At 45.6% G+C, this 15,572-nt stretch overlaps 2 protein-coding genes across 5 annotated transcripts in view; one reads left to right on the top strand and one right to left on the bottom strand.

Annotated features, from left to right (window-relative positions):
- Window positions 1-15,572, bottom strand: part of tma16 (translation machinery associated 16 homolog) — a 26,737-nt gene continuing 11,165 nt past the window's right edge. The window contains exons 1-7 of one of the 2 annotated variants that reach the window (XM_036971939.2): window positions 10,181-10,297; window positions 8,836-8,945; window positions 8,698-8,735; window positions 5,592-5,676; window positions 1,443-1,591; window positions 1,314-1,356; window positions 1-388 (exon numbers count right to left, since the gene is read on the bottom strand). In XM_036971939.2, the coding sequence (XP_036827834.2) occupies window positions 136-388; window positions 1,314-1,356; window positions 1,443-1,591; window positions 5,592-5,676; window positions 8,698-8,735; window positions 8,836-8,945; window positions 10,181-10,183 (681 nt within the window). In that variant the 5' untranslated portion in view covers window positions 10,184-10,297 and the 3' untranslated portion in view covers window positions 1-135. Of the gene's footprint in view, window positions 389-1,313; window positions 1,357-1,442; window positions 1,592-5,591; window positions 5,677-8,697; window positions 8,736-8,835; window positions 8,946-10,180; window positions 10,298-15,572 lie in introns of those variants that run through there. The other variant, XM_036971938.2, reaches the window with a different exon arrangement.
- naf1 (nuclear assembly factor 1 homolog (S. cerevisiae)) overlaps window positions 10,191-15,572 on the top strand; it is a 13,619-nt gene continuing 8,237 nt past the window's right edge. Inside the window, exons 1-4 of one of the 3 annotated variants that reach the window (XM_090188485.1) lie at window positions 10,191-10,445; window positions 13,501-14,091; window positions 14,279-14,372; window positions 15,440-15,522. In XM_090188485.1, the coding sequence (XP_090044611.1) occupies window positions 13,528-14,091; window positions 14,279-14,372; window positions 15,440-15,522 (741 nt within the window). In that variant the 5' untranslated portion in view covers window positions 10,191-10,445; window positions 13,501-13,527. Of the gene's footprint in view, window positions 10,446-11,292; window positions 11,593-13,037; window positions 13,200-13,500; window positions 14,092-14,278; window positions 14,373-15,439; window positions 15,523-15,572 lie in introns of those variants that run through there. The other 2 variants (XM_090188486.1, XM_090188488.1) reach the window with 2 other exon arrangements.

Consider the following 15,572-nt stretch of genomic DNA (forward strand, 5'->3'; position numbering starts at 1 on the left):
TCGGCCTGTATTTAGGTTTATTAGATGTCTGTATTGACACACACACACACACACACACACACACACACACACAGGTTGTCTTAACCCCAGTCAGGTAGGATGGCTGACATCCCCAGAGTTCTAACATGCAAAGCATTATGGGGCATCTTCCTGGGCGTCTGAATCTGAGTCCTTCATTAAGGCCTCCTTCTCCTCTCCTCCGGCGGTCTCCTCCTCCTCCTCTCCTGCAGCGGTCTCCTCCTCCTCCTCTCCTGCAGCGGTCTCCTCCTCCTCCTCTCCTCCGGCGGTCCCCTCCTCCTCCTCTCCTCCTCCTGTTCTGTCCGTCCCTCGGGAAGAGAACTTCCTCATCTTGATGTTGGGAAGCTTCTTTAGATCGCCGCTCCACTCCCTGAAACCAACCAATCACAGATCAAAACCACGGAATCATCCAATCACAGCTCAGAACAATGGAATCATCCAATCACAGCTCAGAACCATGGAATCATCCAATCACAGCTCAGAATCATGCAATCAGCCTAGGGGTCATGATAGGGGCTGTACCAAATGATTGATGTATTATAATAATTGATTATGTTGTATTAATAGAAGGGGAGGGGCTATAAGACCCCTCCCCCACTACATTTATAGGGTCCTGGACTACAGATGAACAATATATATATATTCATGATAAAAGGTTTAATATTGTTCCACAGTTTATTTCTAGTCTCTGCCTCTTATGAAGAAAACGGTCTGAGAGACGTGTGACTGTGAGACAGAACTCTGCAGTGTAAGAGATGAGAGACTAGTCAGACACTCCACTATAAATCAACTTGGGGACGTTTCCTGCTGAGCCTTTAGATAACACTGAAACGACTGTTTGTATAAGCTGCGGTGGCATGGGCTTGGTCTCATGAGTAGAAGGTAATGACGTAGGCAGTGACATCACTAAGATATATGCAGGAATAATAAAACAACTCGAATCCTTTTCTATTTTGCAGAAATTACTCTGGAAACATGGTTGCTATGGAAACATGGTTGCTATGTTCCCGTTGTCAACTTCTGTCTGCAATTGCATTAATAAAGGTTTTTTAAAGATATTGTCTGAACGCTAATTTCACCAATGAACCAATGATTGACAGGGAACAAGGAACGAACCACAACAGAATCAACCAATCAGGTGAGAGAATGTTTCAGAGGTAAATGTAACGAATAGAGCTGTTTTTCATGAATCATCACAGCCCTACTGACAACAACCAATCAGATCACAGCTCTACTGACACAAACCAATCAGATTCCTGCTCTAGCCAGAGTTGGGTTGTCATTGGTCGTCTCACCTGAAGGTCTTGAGATGTTTAGAGTTGATGATGTCTGGAATCTCTGAGGAGAGAAGAGGAACACACTGTCAGGGTTCTGTGTGTGTGTGTATCATTTTGTGTGTGTGTGTGTGTGTATGTGAGACTGACCGAAGCCGTTGCCATGGTACAGAGCGGTCTCTCTCTCTACAGTCTGTTTGATGACGGTCTCCCTGCTGCCATGGAGACGACCCTGACGACCTTTGATCCCGTTCACCAGCTCTATCTGGTCCAACTCCCCGTCAAACCTCTGCAGGTACCTACACACACACACACACACACACACACAAACACACACATTTTAAACACTTTATTTGAATCCACCAATCACATGTACAAAAACAATATCCAAACATTTCAAAAGTTCCTGTCTGCATGTCCCTCGAGGAAACACCTCCTTCTCCAAGCAGCTAGGCTGCCCACGACAGCTGAACAGAGCATTACCTAGCTAACTGCTTTGCCCTAGTCCCACGACAGCTGAAACAGAGCAGTAACCTAGCTAACTGCTTTGCCCTAGTCCCACGACAGCTGAACAGAGCAGTACCTAGCGAACTGCTTTGCCCTAGTCCCACGACAGCTGAACAGAGCATTACCTAGCTAACTGCTTTGCCCTAGTCCCACGACAGCTGAACAGAGCATTACCTAGCTAACTGCTTTGCCCTAGTCCCACGACAGCTGAACAGAGCATTACCTAGCTAACTGCTTTGCCCTAGTCCCACGACAGCTGAAACAGAGCAGTAACCTAGCTAACTGCTTTGCCCTAGTCCCACGACAGCTGAAACAGAGCAGTAACCTAGCCAACTGCTTTGCCCTAGTCCCACGACAGCTGAACAGAGCATTACCTAGCTAACTGCTTTGCCCTAGTCCCACGACAGCTGAACAGAGCGTTACCTAGCTAACTGCTTTGCCCTAGTCCCACGACAGCTGAAACAGAGCAGTAACCTAGCTAACTGCTTTGCCCTAGTCTCACTACAGCTGAAACAGAGCAGAAACCTAGCTAACTGCTTTGCCCTAGTCCCATGACAGCTGAAACAGAGCAGTAACCTAGCTAACTGCTTTGCCCTAGTCCCACGACAGCTGAAACAGAGCAGTAACCTAGCTAACTGCTTTACCTTAGTCCCACGACAGCTGAACAGAGCAGTACCTAGCTAACTGCTTTGCCCTAGTCCCACGACAGCTGAAACAGAGCAGTAACCTAGCTAACTGCTTTGCCCTAGTCCCACGACAGCTGAAACAGAGCAGGAACCTAGCTAACTGCTTTGCCCTAGTCCCACGACAGCTGAAACAGAGCAGTAACCTAGCTAACTGCTTTGCCCTAGTCTGTCCCACTACAGCTGAACAGAGCAGTAACCTAGCTAACTGCTTTGCCCTAGTCCCACGACAGCTGAACAGAGCATTACCTAGCTAACTGCTTTGCCCTAGTCCCACGACAGCTGAACAGAGCATTACCTAGCTAACTGCTTTGCCCTAGTCCCACGACAGCTGAACAGAGCATTACCTAGCTAACTGCTTTGCCCTAGTCCCACGACAGCTGAAACAGAGCAGTAACCTAGCTAACTGCTTTGCCCTAGTCTCACTACAGCTGAAACAGAGCAGGAACCTAGCTAACTGCTTTGCCCTAGTCCCATGACAGCTGAAACAGAGCAGTAACCTAGCTAACTGCTTTGCCCTAGTCCCACGACAGCTGAAACAGAGCAGTAACCTAGCTAACTGCTTTACCTTAGTCCCACGACAGCTGAACAGAGCAGTACCTAGCTAACTGCTTTGCCCTAGTCCCACGACAGCTGAAACAGAGCAGTAACCTAGCTAACTGCTTTGCCCTAGTCCCACGACAGCTGAAACAGAGCAGGAACCTAGCTAACTGCTTTGCCCTAGTCCCACGACAGCTGAAACAGAGCAGTAACCTAGCTAACTGCTTTGCCCTAGTCTGTCCCACTACAGCTGAACAGAGCAGTAACCTAGCTAACTGCTTTGCCCTAGTCCCACGACAGCTGAAACAGAGCAGTAACCTAGCTAACTGCTTTGCCCTAGTCTGTCCCACTACAGCTGAACAGAGCAGTAACCTAGCTAACTGCTTTGCCCTAGTCCCACTACAGCTGAAACAGAGCAGTAACCTAGCTAACTGCTTTGCCCTAGTCTGTCCCACTACAGCTGAACAGAGCAGTAACCTAGCTAACTGCTTTGCCCTAGTCCCATGACAGCTGAAACAGAGCAGTAACCTAGCTAACTGCTTTGCCCTAGTCCCACGACAGCTGAAACAGAGCATTACCTAGCTAACTGCTTTGCCCTAGTCTCACGACAGCTGAAGAGAGCTGTACCTGGCCAACAGTATAGTAATACCTAGCTAAATGCTTGTGTTTCTAGCTCCAACAGTATAGTAATACCTAGCTAAATGCTTGTGTTTCTAGCTCCAACAGTATAGTAATACCTAGCTAAATGCTTGTGTTTCTAGCTCCAACAGTATAGTAATACCTAGCTAAATGCTTGTGTTTCTAGCTCCAACAGTATAGTAATACCTAGCTAAATGCTTGTGTTTCTAGCTCCAACAGTATAGTAATACCTAGCTAAATGCTTGTGTTTCTAGCTCCAACAGTATAGTAATACCTAGCTAAATGCTTGTGTTTCTAGCTCCAACAGTATAGTAATACCTAGCTAAATGCTTGTGTTTCTAGCTCCAGCAGTATAGTAATACCTAGCTAAATGCTTGTGTTTCTAGCTCCAACAGTATAGTAATACCTAGCTAAACTGCTTTGCCCTAGTCCCACGACAGCTGAACAGAGCAGTAACCTAGCTAACTGCTTTGCCCTAGTCCCACGACAGCTGAACAGAGCAGTAACCTAGCTAACTGCTTTGCCCTAGTCCCACGACAGCTGAAACAGAGCAGTAACCTAGCTAACTGCTTTGCCCTAGTCCCACTACAGCTGAACAGAGCAGTAACCTAGCTAACTGCTTTGCCCTAGTCCCACGACAGCTAAAACAGAGCATTACCTAGCTAACTGCTTTGCCCTAGTCCCACGACAGCTGAAACAGAGCAGTAACCTAGCTAACTGCTTTGCCCTAGTCCCACTACAGCTGAACAGAGCAGTAACCTAGCTAACTGCTTTGCCCTAGTCCCACGATAGCTGAAACAGAGCATTACCTAGCTAACTGCTTTGCCCTAGTCCCACGACAGCTGAACAAAGCTGTGCCTGGCCAACAGTATAGTAATACCTAGCTAAATGCTTGTGTTTCTAGCTCCAACAGTATAGTAATACCTAGCTAAATGCTTGTGTTTCTAGCTCCAACAGTATAGTAATACCTAGCTAAATGCTTGTGTTTCTAGCTCCAACAGTATAGTAATACCTAGCTAAATGCTTGTGTTTCCAGCTCCAACAGTATAGTAATACCTAGCTAAATGCTTGTGTTTCTAGCTCCAACAGTATAGTAATACCTAGCTAAATGCTTGTGTTTCTAGCTCCAACAGTATAGTAATACCTAGCTAAATGCTTGTGTTTCCAGCTCCAACAGTATAGTAATACCTAGCTAAATGCTTGTGTTTCTAGCTCCAACAGTATAGTAATACCTAGCTAAATGCTTGTGTTTCTAGCTCCAACAGTATAGTAATACCTAGCTAAATGCTTGTGTTTCCAGCTCCAACAGTATAGTAATACCTAGCTAAATGCTTGTGTTTCTAGCTCCAACAGTATAGTAACACCTAGCTAAATGCTTGTGTTTCCAGCTCCAACAGTAGGGTAGCCTAGTGGTTAGAGCGTTGGATTAGTAACCGAAAGATTGCAAGTTCAAATCCCTGAGCTGACAAGGTACAAATCTGTCGTTCTGCCCCTGAACAGGCAGTTGTTCCCATTGAAAATAAGAATTTGTTCTTAACTGACTTGCCTAGTTAAATAAAAGTACAATAAAATACCTAGTTAAATGACCTCTCTATGTGACAGGCTCCCTGTTTGGTGAATATAGACACGGGTACTGACCTCTCTATGTGACAGGCGTCCTGTTTGGTGAATATAGACACGGGTACTAACCTCTCTATGTGACAGGCGTCCTGTTTGGTGAATATAGACACGGGTACTGACCTCTCTATGTGACAGGCGTCCTGTTTGGTGAATATAGACACGGGTACTGACCTCTCTATGTGACAGGCGTCCTGTTTGGTGAATATAGACACGGGTACTGACAGGCGTCCTGTTGGTGAATATAGACACGGGTACTGACCTCTCTATGTGACAGGCGTCCTGTTTGGTGAATATAGACACGGGTACTAACCTCTCTATGATGTGACAGGCGTCCTGTTTGGTGAACTCTGTCTTCTCAGAGTCCAGCTGGCTCTGAAACCACTGCAGCTTATCACCTACACACACAGACAATAGAAGGTAAGAGGGGGTACTCACCTACACACACACACAGACAATAGAAGGTAAGAGGGGGTACACTCTACCGTTGTACTCACCTACACACACAGACAATAGAAGGTAAGAGGGGGTTCACCCTACCGTTGTACTCACCAACACACACTGAATATACTAACTACTGTGATATGTGGTTGTCCACCTAGCTATCTGAATATACTAACTACTGAGATATGTGGTTGTCTCACCTAGCTATCTGAAGATGGATATACTAACCACTGAGATATGTGGTTGTCCCACCTAGCTATCTGAATATGAATATACTAACTACTGAGATATGTGGTTGTCTCACCTAGCTATCTGAAGATGGATATACTAACCACTGTGATATGTGGTTGTCCCACCTAGCTATCTGAATATACTAACTACTGTGATATGTGGTTGTCCCACCTAGCTATCTGAATATACTAACTACTGTGATATGTGGTTGTCCCACCTAGCTATCTGAATATACTAACTACTGTGATATGTGGTTGTCTCACCTAGCTATCTGAATATACTAACTACTGTGATATGTGGTTGTCCCACCTAGCTATCTGAATATACTAACTACTGTGATATGTGGTTGTCCCACCTAGCTATCTGAATATACTAACTACTGTGATATGTGGTTGTCCCACCTAGCTATCTGAATATACTAACTACTGTGATATGTGGTTGTCCCACCTAGCTATCTGAATATACTAACTACTGTGATATGTGGTTGTCCCACCTAGCTATCTGAATATACTAACTACTGTGATATGTGGTTGTCCCACCTAGCTATCTGAATATACTAACTACTGTGATATGTGGTTGTCCACCTAGCTATCTGAATATACTAACTACTGTGATATGTGGTTGTCCCACCTAGCTATCTGAAGATGAATATACTAACCACTGAGATATGTGGTTGTCCACCTAGCTATCTGAATATACTAACTACTGTGATATGTGGTTGTCCCACCTAGCTATCTGAAGATGAATATACTAACCACTGAGATATGTGGTTGTCCCACCTGAAGATGAATATACTATGACTTTAATTTTTTTTAATTTAACCTTTATTTAACTAGACAAGTAGGTTAAGAACAAAATCTTATTTAAAATGACGGCCAAAAGGCAAAAGACCTCCGTCGGGGGCGGGGATTAAATATACAAATCAATAAAAACATAGGACAAAACATACATCACGACAAGAGAGACACCAGAGCACTACATAAAGAGAGACAACATAGAATGGTAGCAACACAACAACAACGTAGCAGCACAACATGACAATAACATGGTAGCAGCACAACATGACAACAACATGGTAGCAGCACAACATGACAACAACATGGTAGCAGCACAACAACATGGCAGCAGCACAACATGACAACAACATGGTAGCAGCACAACATGACAACAACATGGTAGAAGCACAACACGACAACATGGTAGAAACACAACATGGTAGCAGCACAACATGACAACAACATGGTAGCAGCACAACAGCACAACAAAATGGTAGCAGCACAACATGGTAGCAGCACAACATGGTAGCAGCACAACATGACAACAACATGGTAGCAGCACAACATGACAACATGGTAGCAGCACAACATGGTAGCAACACAACATGACAACATGGTAGCAGCACAACTGGACAACAACATGGTAGCAGCACAACATGACAACAAAATGGTAGCAGCACAATATGACAACAACATGGTAGCAGCACAACAGCACAACAACATGGTAGCAGCACAACATGGTAGCAGCACAACATGGTAGCAGCACAACATGACAACATGGTAGCAGCACAAAAGGAAGAAGGTAGAGACAACAATACATCATGCAAAGCAGCCACAATTGTCAGTAAGAGTGTCCATGATTTAGTCTTTGAATTAAGAGATTTTGTGTTAAACTCTACAACAAAACTTTCTCTGTGTTCAACAAGCTTTCTCTGTGTTCAACAAGCTTTCTCTGTGTTCAACAAGCTTTCTCTGCCCTTAACCTTGTTCTGAACACCTCCAAATCAACGGTCATGTGGTTTGGTAAGAAGAATGCCCATCTCCCCACAGGGGTGATTACTACATCTGAGAGTTTAGAGATTGAGGTAGTCACCTCATACAAGTACTTGGGAGTATGGCTAGACGGTACACTGTCCTTCTCTCAGCACATATAAAAGCTGCAGGCTAAAGTTAAATCTAGACTTGGTTTCCTCCATCGTAATCGCACCTCTTTCACCTCAGCTGCCAAACTAACCCTGTTTCAGATGACCATCCTACCCATGCTAGATTACGGAGACATCGTTTATAGATCGGCAGGTAAGGGTGCTCTCGAGTGGCTAGATGTTCTTTACCATTCAGCCATCAGATTTGCCACCAATGCTCCTTATAGGACACATCACTGCACTCTATACTCCTCTGTAAACTGGTAATCTCTGTATACCCGTCACAAGACCCACTGGTTGATACTTATTTATAAAACCCTCTGAGGCCTCACTCCCCCCATCTGAGATATCTACTGCAGCCCTCATCCTCCACATACAACATCCGTTCTGCCAGTCACATTCTGTTAAAGGTCCCCAAAGCACACACATCCCTGGGTCGCTCGTCATTTCAGTTCGCTGCAGCTAGCGACTGGAACGAGCTGCAAAAAACACTCAAACCGGACAGTTTTATCTCAATCTCTTCATTCAAAGACTCAATCATGGAGAGCCCCCATCCCCGCAGGAGGCCTTTTGCCTTTTGGTAGGTCGTCATTGTAAATAAGAATTTGTTCCTAACTGACTAGTTAAATAAAAAAAAATATGCATATAATTGGATGAGAGCGCTTCCTACTGCTTGTTGACGCAAATTGAGAAGAGTGTGGGGCCTAGGATCGAGCCTTGGGGTACTCCCTTGGTGACAGGCTGAGACAGCAGATGTTCAGTAACAGTCGTACAGTAACAATAGTAAAGTAACACAGTAATAGTAGTAACAGACTGTCAGACTCACCAATGCTGTTGAGACGAGTGGCCTTCTCACTCTTTTGTCTGGAGGCAGAGATACACACTTAACTTTATAAATATATAACAATATACAGGATTCTCTCTGTTCAAAACACATACACAAACCATCTCCCTCCCTCCTTACCTCTCCTTCTTTCCCAGACGTATCTCCTGGCTGGCCAAGTAAGCAGCTTTCCTGCTATAGGGATGACACACCTTCTCCTTCTGAGTTGGTTTACCTTTCCCCGCCTTCGGCTACACACACACACACGACTGTTAGAACACCGCCTTGCATTATTCTATACTGAACTAAAATATAAACGCAACATGTAAAGTGTTGGTACCATGTTTCATGAACTGAAATAAAAGATCCTAGAAATGTCCATACGCAAGAAAGAGTATTTCCCAGTTAGTGAGTCTTTCTCCTTTGCCAAGATAATCCATCCAGCTGGTAGGTGTGGCATATCAAGAAGCTGATTAAACGGCATGATCATTACACAGGTGCACCTTGTGCCGGGGACAATACAAGGTCACTCTAACATATGAAGTTTTGTCACACAACACCACAGATGTCTGAAGTTTTGAGGGAGCGTGTAATTCACATGCTGAAATTTCCTCCAGGGCTGTTGCCTGAGAATTTAATGTTCATTTCTCTACCATAAGCCGCCTCCAACGTCATGTTAGAGAATTTGGCAGTACGTCCAACCGGCATCACAACCGCAGACCACGTGTAACTACGCCAGACCACGTGTAACTACGCCAGACCACGTGTAACCACGCCAGCCCAGGACCTCCACATCCGGGTTCTTCACCTGTGAGATCGTCTGAGACCAGCCACCCGGACAGCTGATGAAACTGAGGAGTATTTCTGTCTGTAATAAAGCCCTTTGTGGGGAAAACTCATTCTGATTGGCTGGGCCTGGCTCCCCAGTGGGTGGAGCCCTCCCAGGCCCACACATCGCTGTGCTCCTGCTCAGTCATGTGAAATACTTACTTAAAAGCTTAAGTAAAATAAGAGTGACGAAAATATTTAATAAATAAACTAAAGTAAAAAAAATAACAATATCTGCGGGGGTACAGGTTAGTCGAGGTAATATGTAGGTAGGGGTAAAGTGACTACGTAATAAACAGCGAGGAACAGCAGCGTAAAAAAATGAGTATTCAATGCAAATAGTGGGGGGTAGAAGCTGTTAAGAAGCCGTAGGACCTGTTTTTTATTGAACTAGGCAAGTCCTAGACTTGGTGCTTGTGAAAGTCACGTGAGATCCATAGATTAGTGCCTAATTTATTTATTTCAATTGACTGATTTCCTTAAATTAACTAACTCATAAATCGTTGAAATTGTTGCATTTTGCGTTAATATTTTTTTGCAGTATACATTCACTAGGTTGTAAGAGCGCTATAACATTATATACATCTAGGTTTAGCTAAATCTATTTCTACACATCTAGATACATGTTAAGGATGTTAAATAATAAGTGTAATTTTACCATGTTTTAGTTGTATGTGCGAAGTTTGATCACCGGTTGAAAACACGTGTTCTGTATTGACAACTCCGGCGGATGCTGCTGGTCCGTCGGACAACACTGTCCGTCATTTCCTCCGGCGGCCGAAAGACAGGTTCCACAACCCGGAAGACAACAAGACCACGTTGTTTCCGAATCAAAACGTGTTGCGAACAGCAGAGTAACGTTACTGAGAGTAGCAGAGAGCAGACTGCCGAGAGAACAGCTTTGTAGCCTTAACTACTCGAACGTAAGTCCATCTTCATCTACACGTTTGCAATATGATAAACAACATTGTAATAATGCCACCGTATAATACAGAATTGGCGATACAATACCAAGGACAATTTAAAACGCTGACTAACAGTAACGTTATCTGGTTCTGAGAATGCCAACCAAGCTACATAACTGTTTTATTAACTAGTGGACCAGCTAACGTTAGCTAGCTACGAGTTTAACTCCTGTGCTATGAACTCCGATTGTAAAACGTATTTCTTCAATATATATGGCTGGTATACTAGCTATCCAGCTAGTTCTAAAGTTACCTAATACCAGAAAGTAGGGTTAGGGGAGGACGGGTTCGTGGTAATGGCTGGAGCAGAATTGATGGAATGGTATCAAATGCAACAAGTGGTTTCCAGGTGATTGATGACATACCATTAGCTCTGTTCCAGCCATTATTATGAGCTGTCCTCTCAGCAGCCTCCACTGATTGGTTCCAGCCATTATTATGAGCTGTCCTCTCAGCAGCCTCCACTGATTGGTTCCAACCATTATTATGAGCTGTCCTCTCAGCAGCCTCCACTGATTGGTTCCAGCCATTATTATGAGCTGTCCTCTCAGCAGCCTCCACTGATTGGTTCCAGCCATTATTATGAGCTGTCCTCTGCCCAGCAGCCTAAACTGATTGGTTCCAGCCATTATTATGAGCTGTCCTCTCAGCAGCCTCCACTGATTGGTTCCAGCCATTATTATGAGCTGTCCTCTCAGCAGCCTCCACTGATTGGTTCCAGCCATTATTATGAGCTGTCCTCTCAGCAGCCTCCACTGATTGGTTCCAGCCATTATTATGAGCTGTCCTCTGCCCAGCAGCCTCCACTGATTGGACCAAGCATGCCATGACTACATTCTGAATCAGGGGCACGTTGAGAGTAATCTATCCTATGTGAAGCCATTTATCCACAATAGAGGAATTTGTAGTTCACGTTAAAAATAAAGTACCTCCATTGAAACGGATACAAACGGTGGAACTAATGCCACACATAGACTAGACGCTACTAAACACGTTTGGAATGTTGTTACTGGAGGTCGACGATTAATGTAGACTACATTGCACTCCACGAGGAGACTGCGTGGCAGGCTGACTACCTGTTATGAGAGTGCAGCAAGGAGCCACGGTCAGGTGCTAGCTAGCATTAAACGTATCTTATAAAAACAATCAATCTTCACATAGTCACTAGTTAACTACACATGGTTGATGATATTACTAGTTTATCGTGTCCTGCGTTGCATATAATCGATGCGGTGCCTGTTAATGTATCGAATCACAGCCTACTTCGCCAAACGGGTGATTTAACAAGCGCGTTTGCGGAAAAAGCACTGTCGTTGCAGCAATGTACCATAAACATCAAGGCCTTTCTTAAAAGTCAATACACAAGTATATATTTTTGAACCTGCATATTTAGTTAATATTGCCTGCTAACATTAATTTGTTTTCACTAGGGAAGTTGTCACTTCTCTTGCTGCCTGGCTCGTCGCGAACTGTGTGAAGACCATTTCTTCCTAACAAAGACCGTAATTAATTTGCCAGAATTGTACGTAATTATGACATAACATTGAAGGTTATGCAATGTAACAGCAATATTTAGACTTAGGGATGCCACCCGTTAGATAAAATACAGAACGGTTCCGTATTTCACTGAAAGAATAAACGTCTTGTTTTCGAAATTATAGTTTCCAGATTTGACCATATTAATGACATAAGGCTTGTATTTCTGTGTGTATTATAATCAAGTCTATGATTTGATAGAGCAGTCTGACTGAGCGGTGGTAGGCAGCAGGCTCGTAAGCATTCATTCAAACAACACTTTCCTGTGTTTGCCAGCAGCTCTTCGCTGTGCTTCAAGCATTGCGCTGTTTATGACTTCAAGCCTATCAACTCCCGAGATTAGGCTGGCAATACTAAAGTACCTATTAGAACATCCAATAGTCAAAGGTATATGAAATACAAATGGTATAGAGAGAAATAGTCCTATAATAACTACAACCTAAAACTTCTTACCTGGGAATATTGAAGACTCATGTTAAAAGGAACCACCAGCTTTCAAATGTTCTCATGTTCTGAGCAAGGAACTGAAACGTTAGCTTTCTTACATGGCACATATTGCACTTTTACTTTCTTCTCCAACACTGTTTTTGCATTATTTAAACCAAATTGAACATGTTTCATTATTTATTTGAGGCTAAATTGATTTTATTGATGTATTAAGTTAAAATAAGTGTTCATTCAGTATTGTTGTAATTGTCATTATTACGATTAGAGGTCGACCGATTAATCGGAATGGCAGATTAATTAGGGCCGATTTCAAGTTTTCATAACAATCGGAAATCGTTATTTTTGGACACCGGTTTTGCTGAATTATTATTATTTATTTTTTTTCACCTTTATTTAATCTTCATTTAACCAGGCAAGTCAGTTAAGAACACATTCTTATTTTCAATGACTGCCTCGATTAATCGGTATCGGCCTTTTTGGTCCTCCAATAATCGGTATCGGTGTTGAAACATCATCATCGGTTGACCTCTACCCTCCACACCAACATGGGTGGGAACCCAACAAAAGCTTACCGCCACTCCCATCCTCTCCAATCCCAATAACAGCACCATCTTTTCCATAAACAAGTTTCCTCTATCTGACCTACCGGTCTTCACATGACTCAACACTGCAGCCCAATCAGAGCAGATCACCACTCTGAGGGGGTTCCACCTCCTCCACCCTGGTTTGGTAACTGAACAGGTTACTGTTTGACTGAGCCATAGATACTAGATGATAGCTACTTTCTTGCTTAGTGGTTGTGTGGGCAGAGAATCCAGGTCCAGATTGTACAGATCCACACTGTGGTTTGTGAGGCAACCAGGGGTGTATTCATTAGTGCACAAAGTACAACAACGTTTTGCAACAAAACTAGGCCTAAGCGTTTCTTAGCCCTCACGCTTTGTTCCGTTTGTGTCTGTTAGCTTCCGTTCTGTGTGGTTCCTAGTGACTATTACCCAGCTGATTGTAGTTGTGCTGTCTTTGTCCCCAGGTGTGATAGTCTCTACCCAGCAACGGGATGGAGGCCCAACCAGAGGAGACGGCTTTGGTACCGGAGGTTCTTCAGAGCTCAGCAGAGACACACGGAGAGGAACTGGAAATGAACAACGGTACCAGCACCAAGCACCTGGAGGATGGATGCACAGCTGAGACAGAACCTCAGGGACTGACCTCCGGGACCTCAGACAGCCGTTTACCGGGAGAGTTAACGGGAGGAGCAGAGGAGATGGAGGTTACAGAGAATCTCAGCTCTGTCTCGAGCTCCGAGCTGGGAGATGGAACCACACACACACACCTCCCCCAGGACCTCTCCCAGGACCCCCCCCAGGACCTCTCTCAGGACCTCTCCCAGGACCCCTCTCAGGACCCCCCCCAGGTACTGCTGACGTTACAGGACGGTGTGTGTGTCAGGGACCAGCGGGACAGCAGCAGCTCCTCAGACAGTGATTCAGACTCCTCTTCCTCCGGTGTGACGCTGGCTGTTGTGTTAGGTCAGGCAGATGAAGATGATGATGACGACGAAGGCTTCAGTCGGGCAAGGAAACCCTGTTCCATCAAAACCCTGGATGAGATCCTGCCTGAGGTACCCCTGACCTCTAACCCCTGGCCTCTCTCTAACCCCTGGCCTCTCTCTAACCCCTGGCCTCTCGCTAACCCCTGGCCTCTCTCTAACCCCTGACCTCTACTCTGGGAATTCAGAACTTCATGTGAGTAAAAATAAAATAAGTGCCGTATTCACGTGAAAATGAAATGTGTGTTTGTGTGTGTAGGAGTTGCCTGCTGTCGAGGAGTTGACGGTTGTTCTACCAGAGGAGGCGGAGATACTGCCCCTAGGATCAGTCACCAGTATCATCCAACAGCTGGGTTAGTCCCTCCCCCTAGGATCAGTCACCAGTATCATCCAACAGCTGGGTTAGTCCCTCCCCCTTGGACCAGTCACCAGTATCATCCAACAGCTGGGTTAGTCCCTCCCCTAGGACCAGTCACCAGTATCATCCAACAGCTGGGTTAGTCCCTCCCCCTAGGACCAGTATCATCTAACAGCTGGGTTAGTCCCTCCCCCTAGGACCAGTCACCAGTATCATCTAACAGACCCCTCTTGGTGACTGAATGCCCCTGACCCCTCTTGGTGACTGAATGCCCCTGCCCTTCACATTACACCCCCCCGACCCCTCTTGGTGACTGAATGCCCCTGACCTTCACATTACACTCCCCCGACCCCTCTTGGTGACTGAATGCCCCTGACCCCTCTTGGTGACTGAATGCCCCTGCCCTTCACATTACACCCCCTGACCCCTCTTGGTGACTGAATGCCCCTGACCCCTCTTGGTGATTGAATGCCCCTGACCCCTCTTGGTGACTGAATGCCCCTGCCCTTCACATTACACCCCCTGACCCCTCTTGGTGACTGAATGCCCCTGCCCTTCACATTACACCCCCCTGACCCCTCTTGGTGACTGAATGCCCCTGACCCCTCTTGGTGACTGAATGCCCCTGCCCTTCACATTACACCCCCTGACCCCTCTTGGTGACTGAATGCCCCTGACCCCTCTTGGTGACTGAATGCCCCTGACCCCTCTTGGTGACTGAATGCCCCTGCCCTTCACATTACACCCCCCGACCCCTCTTGGTGACTGAATGCCCCTGACCCCTCTTGGTGACTGAATGCCCCTGCCCTTCACCTTACACCCCCCGACCCCTCTTGGTGACTGAATGCCCCTGACCCCTCTTGGTGACTGAATGCCCCTGCCCTTCACATTACACCCCCCGACCCCTCTTGGTGACTGAATGCCCCTGACCCCTCTTGGTGACTGAATGCCCCTGCCCTTCACCTTACACCCCCCGACCCCTCTTGGTGACTGAATGCCCCTGACCCCGCTTGGTGACTGAATGCCCCTGACCCCTCTTGGTGACTGTTGTTTCCTCAACAGTGATCATTCAGTCATTGAAGGACACGCCCCCTCTGAAGGACGACAGCGTAATTTTCAACTCTGATAGGCTGGCCGTGGGCAAGGTAAGAGGGGCTTAGAGTCCCGGGGAGGAGTCCTCAGAATACCCCCCCAC

The sequence above is a fragment of the Oncorhynchus mykiss genome, chromosome 10 (genome assembly GCF_057628025.1).
Source record: "Oncorhynchus mykiss isolate SJ-2025 chromosome 10, ASM5762802v1, whole genome shotgun sequence".
Classification (NCBI taxonomy): domain Eukaryota; kingdom Metazoa; phylum Chordata; class Actinopteri; order Salmoniformes; family Salmonidae; genus Oncorhynchus; species Oncorhynchus mykiss.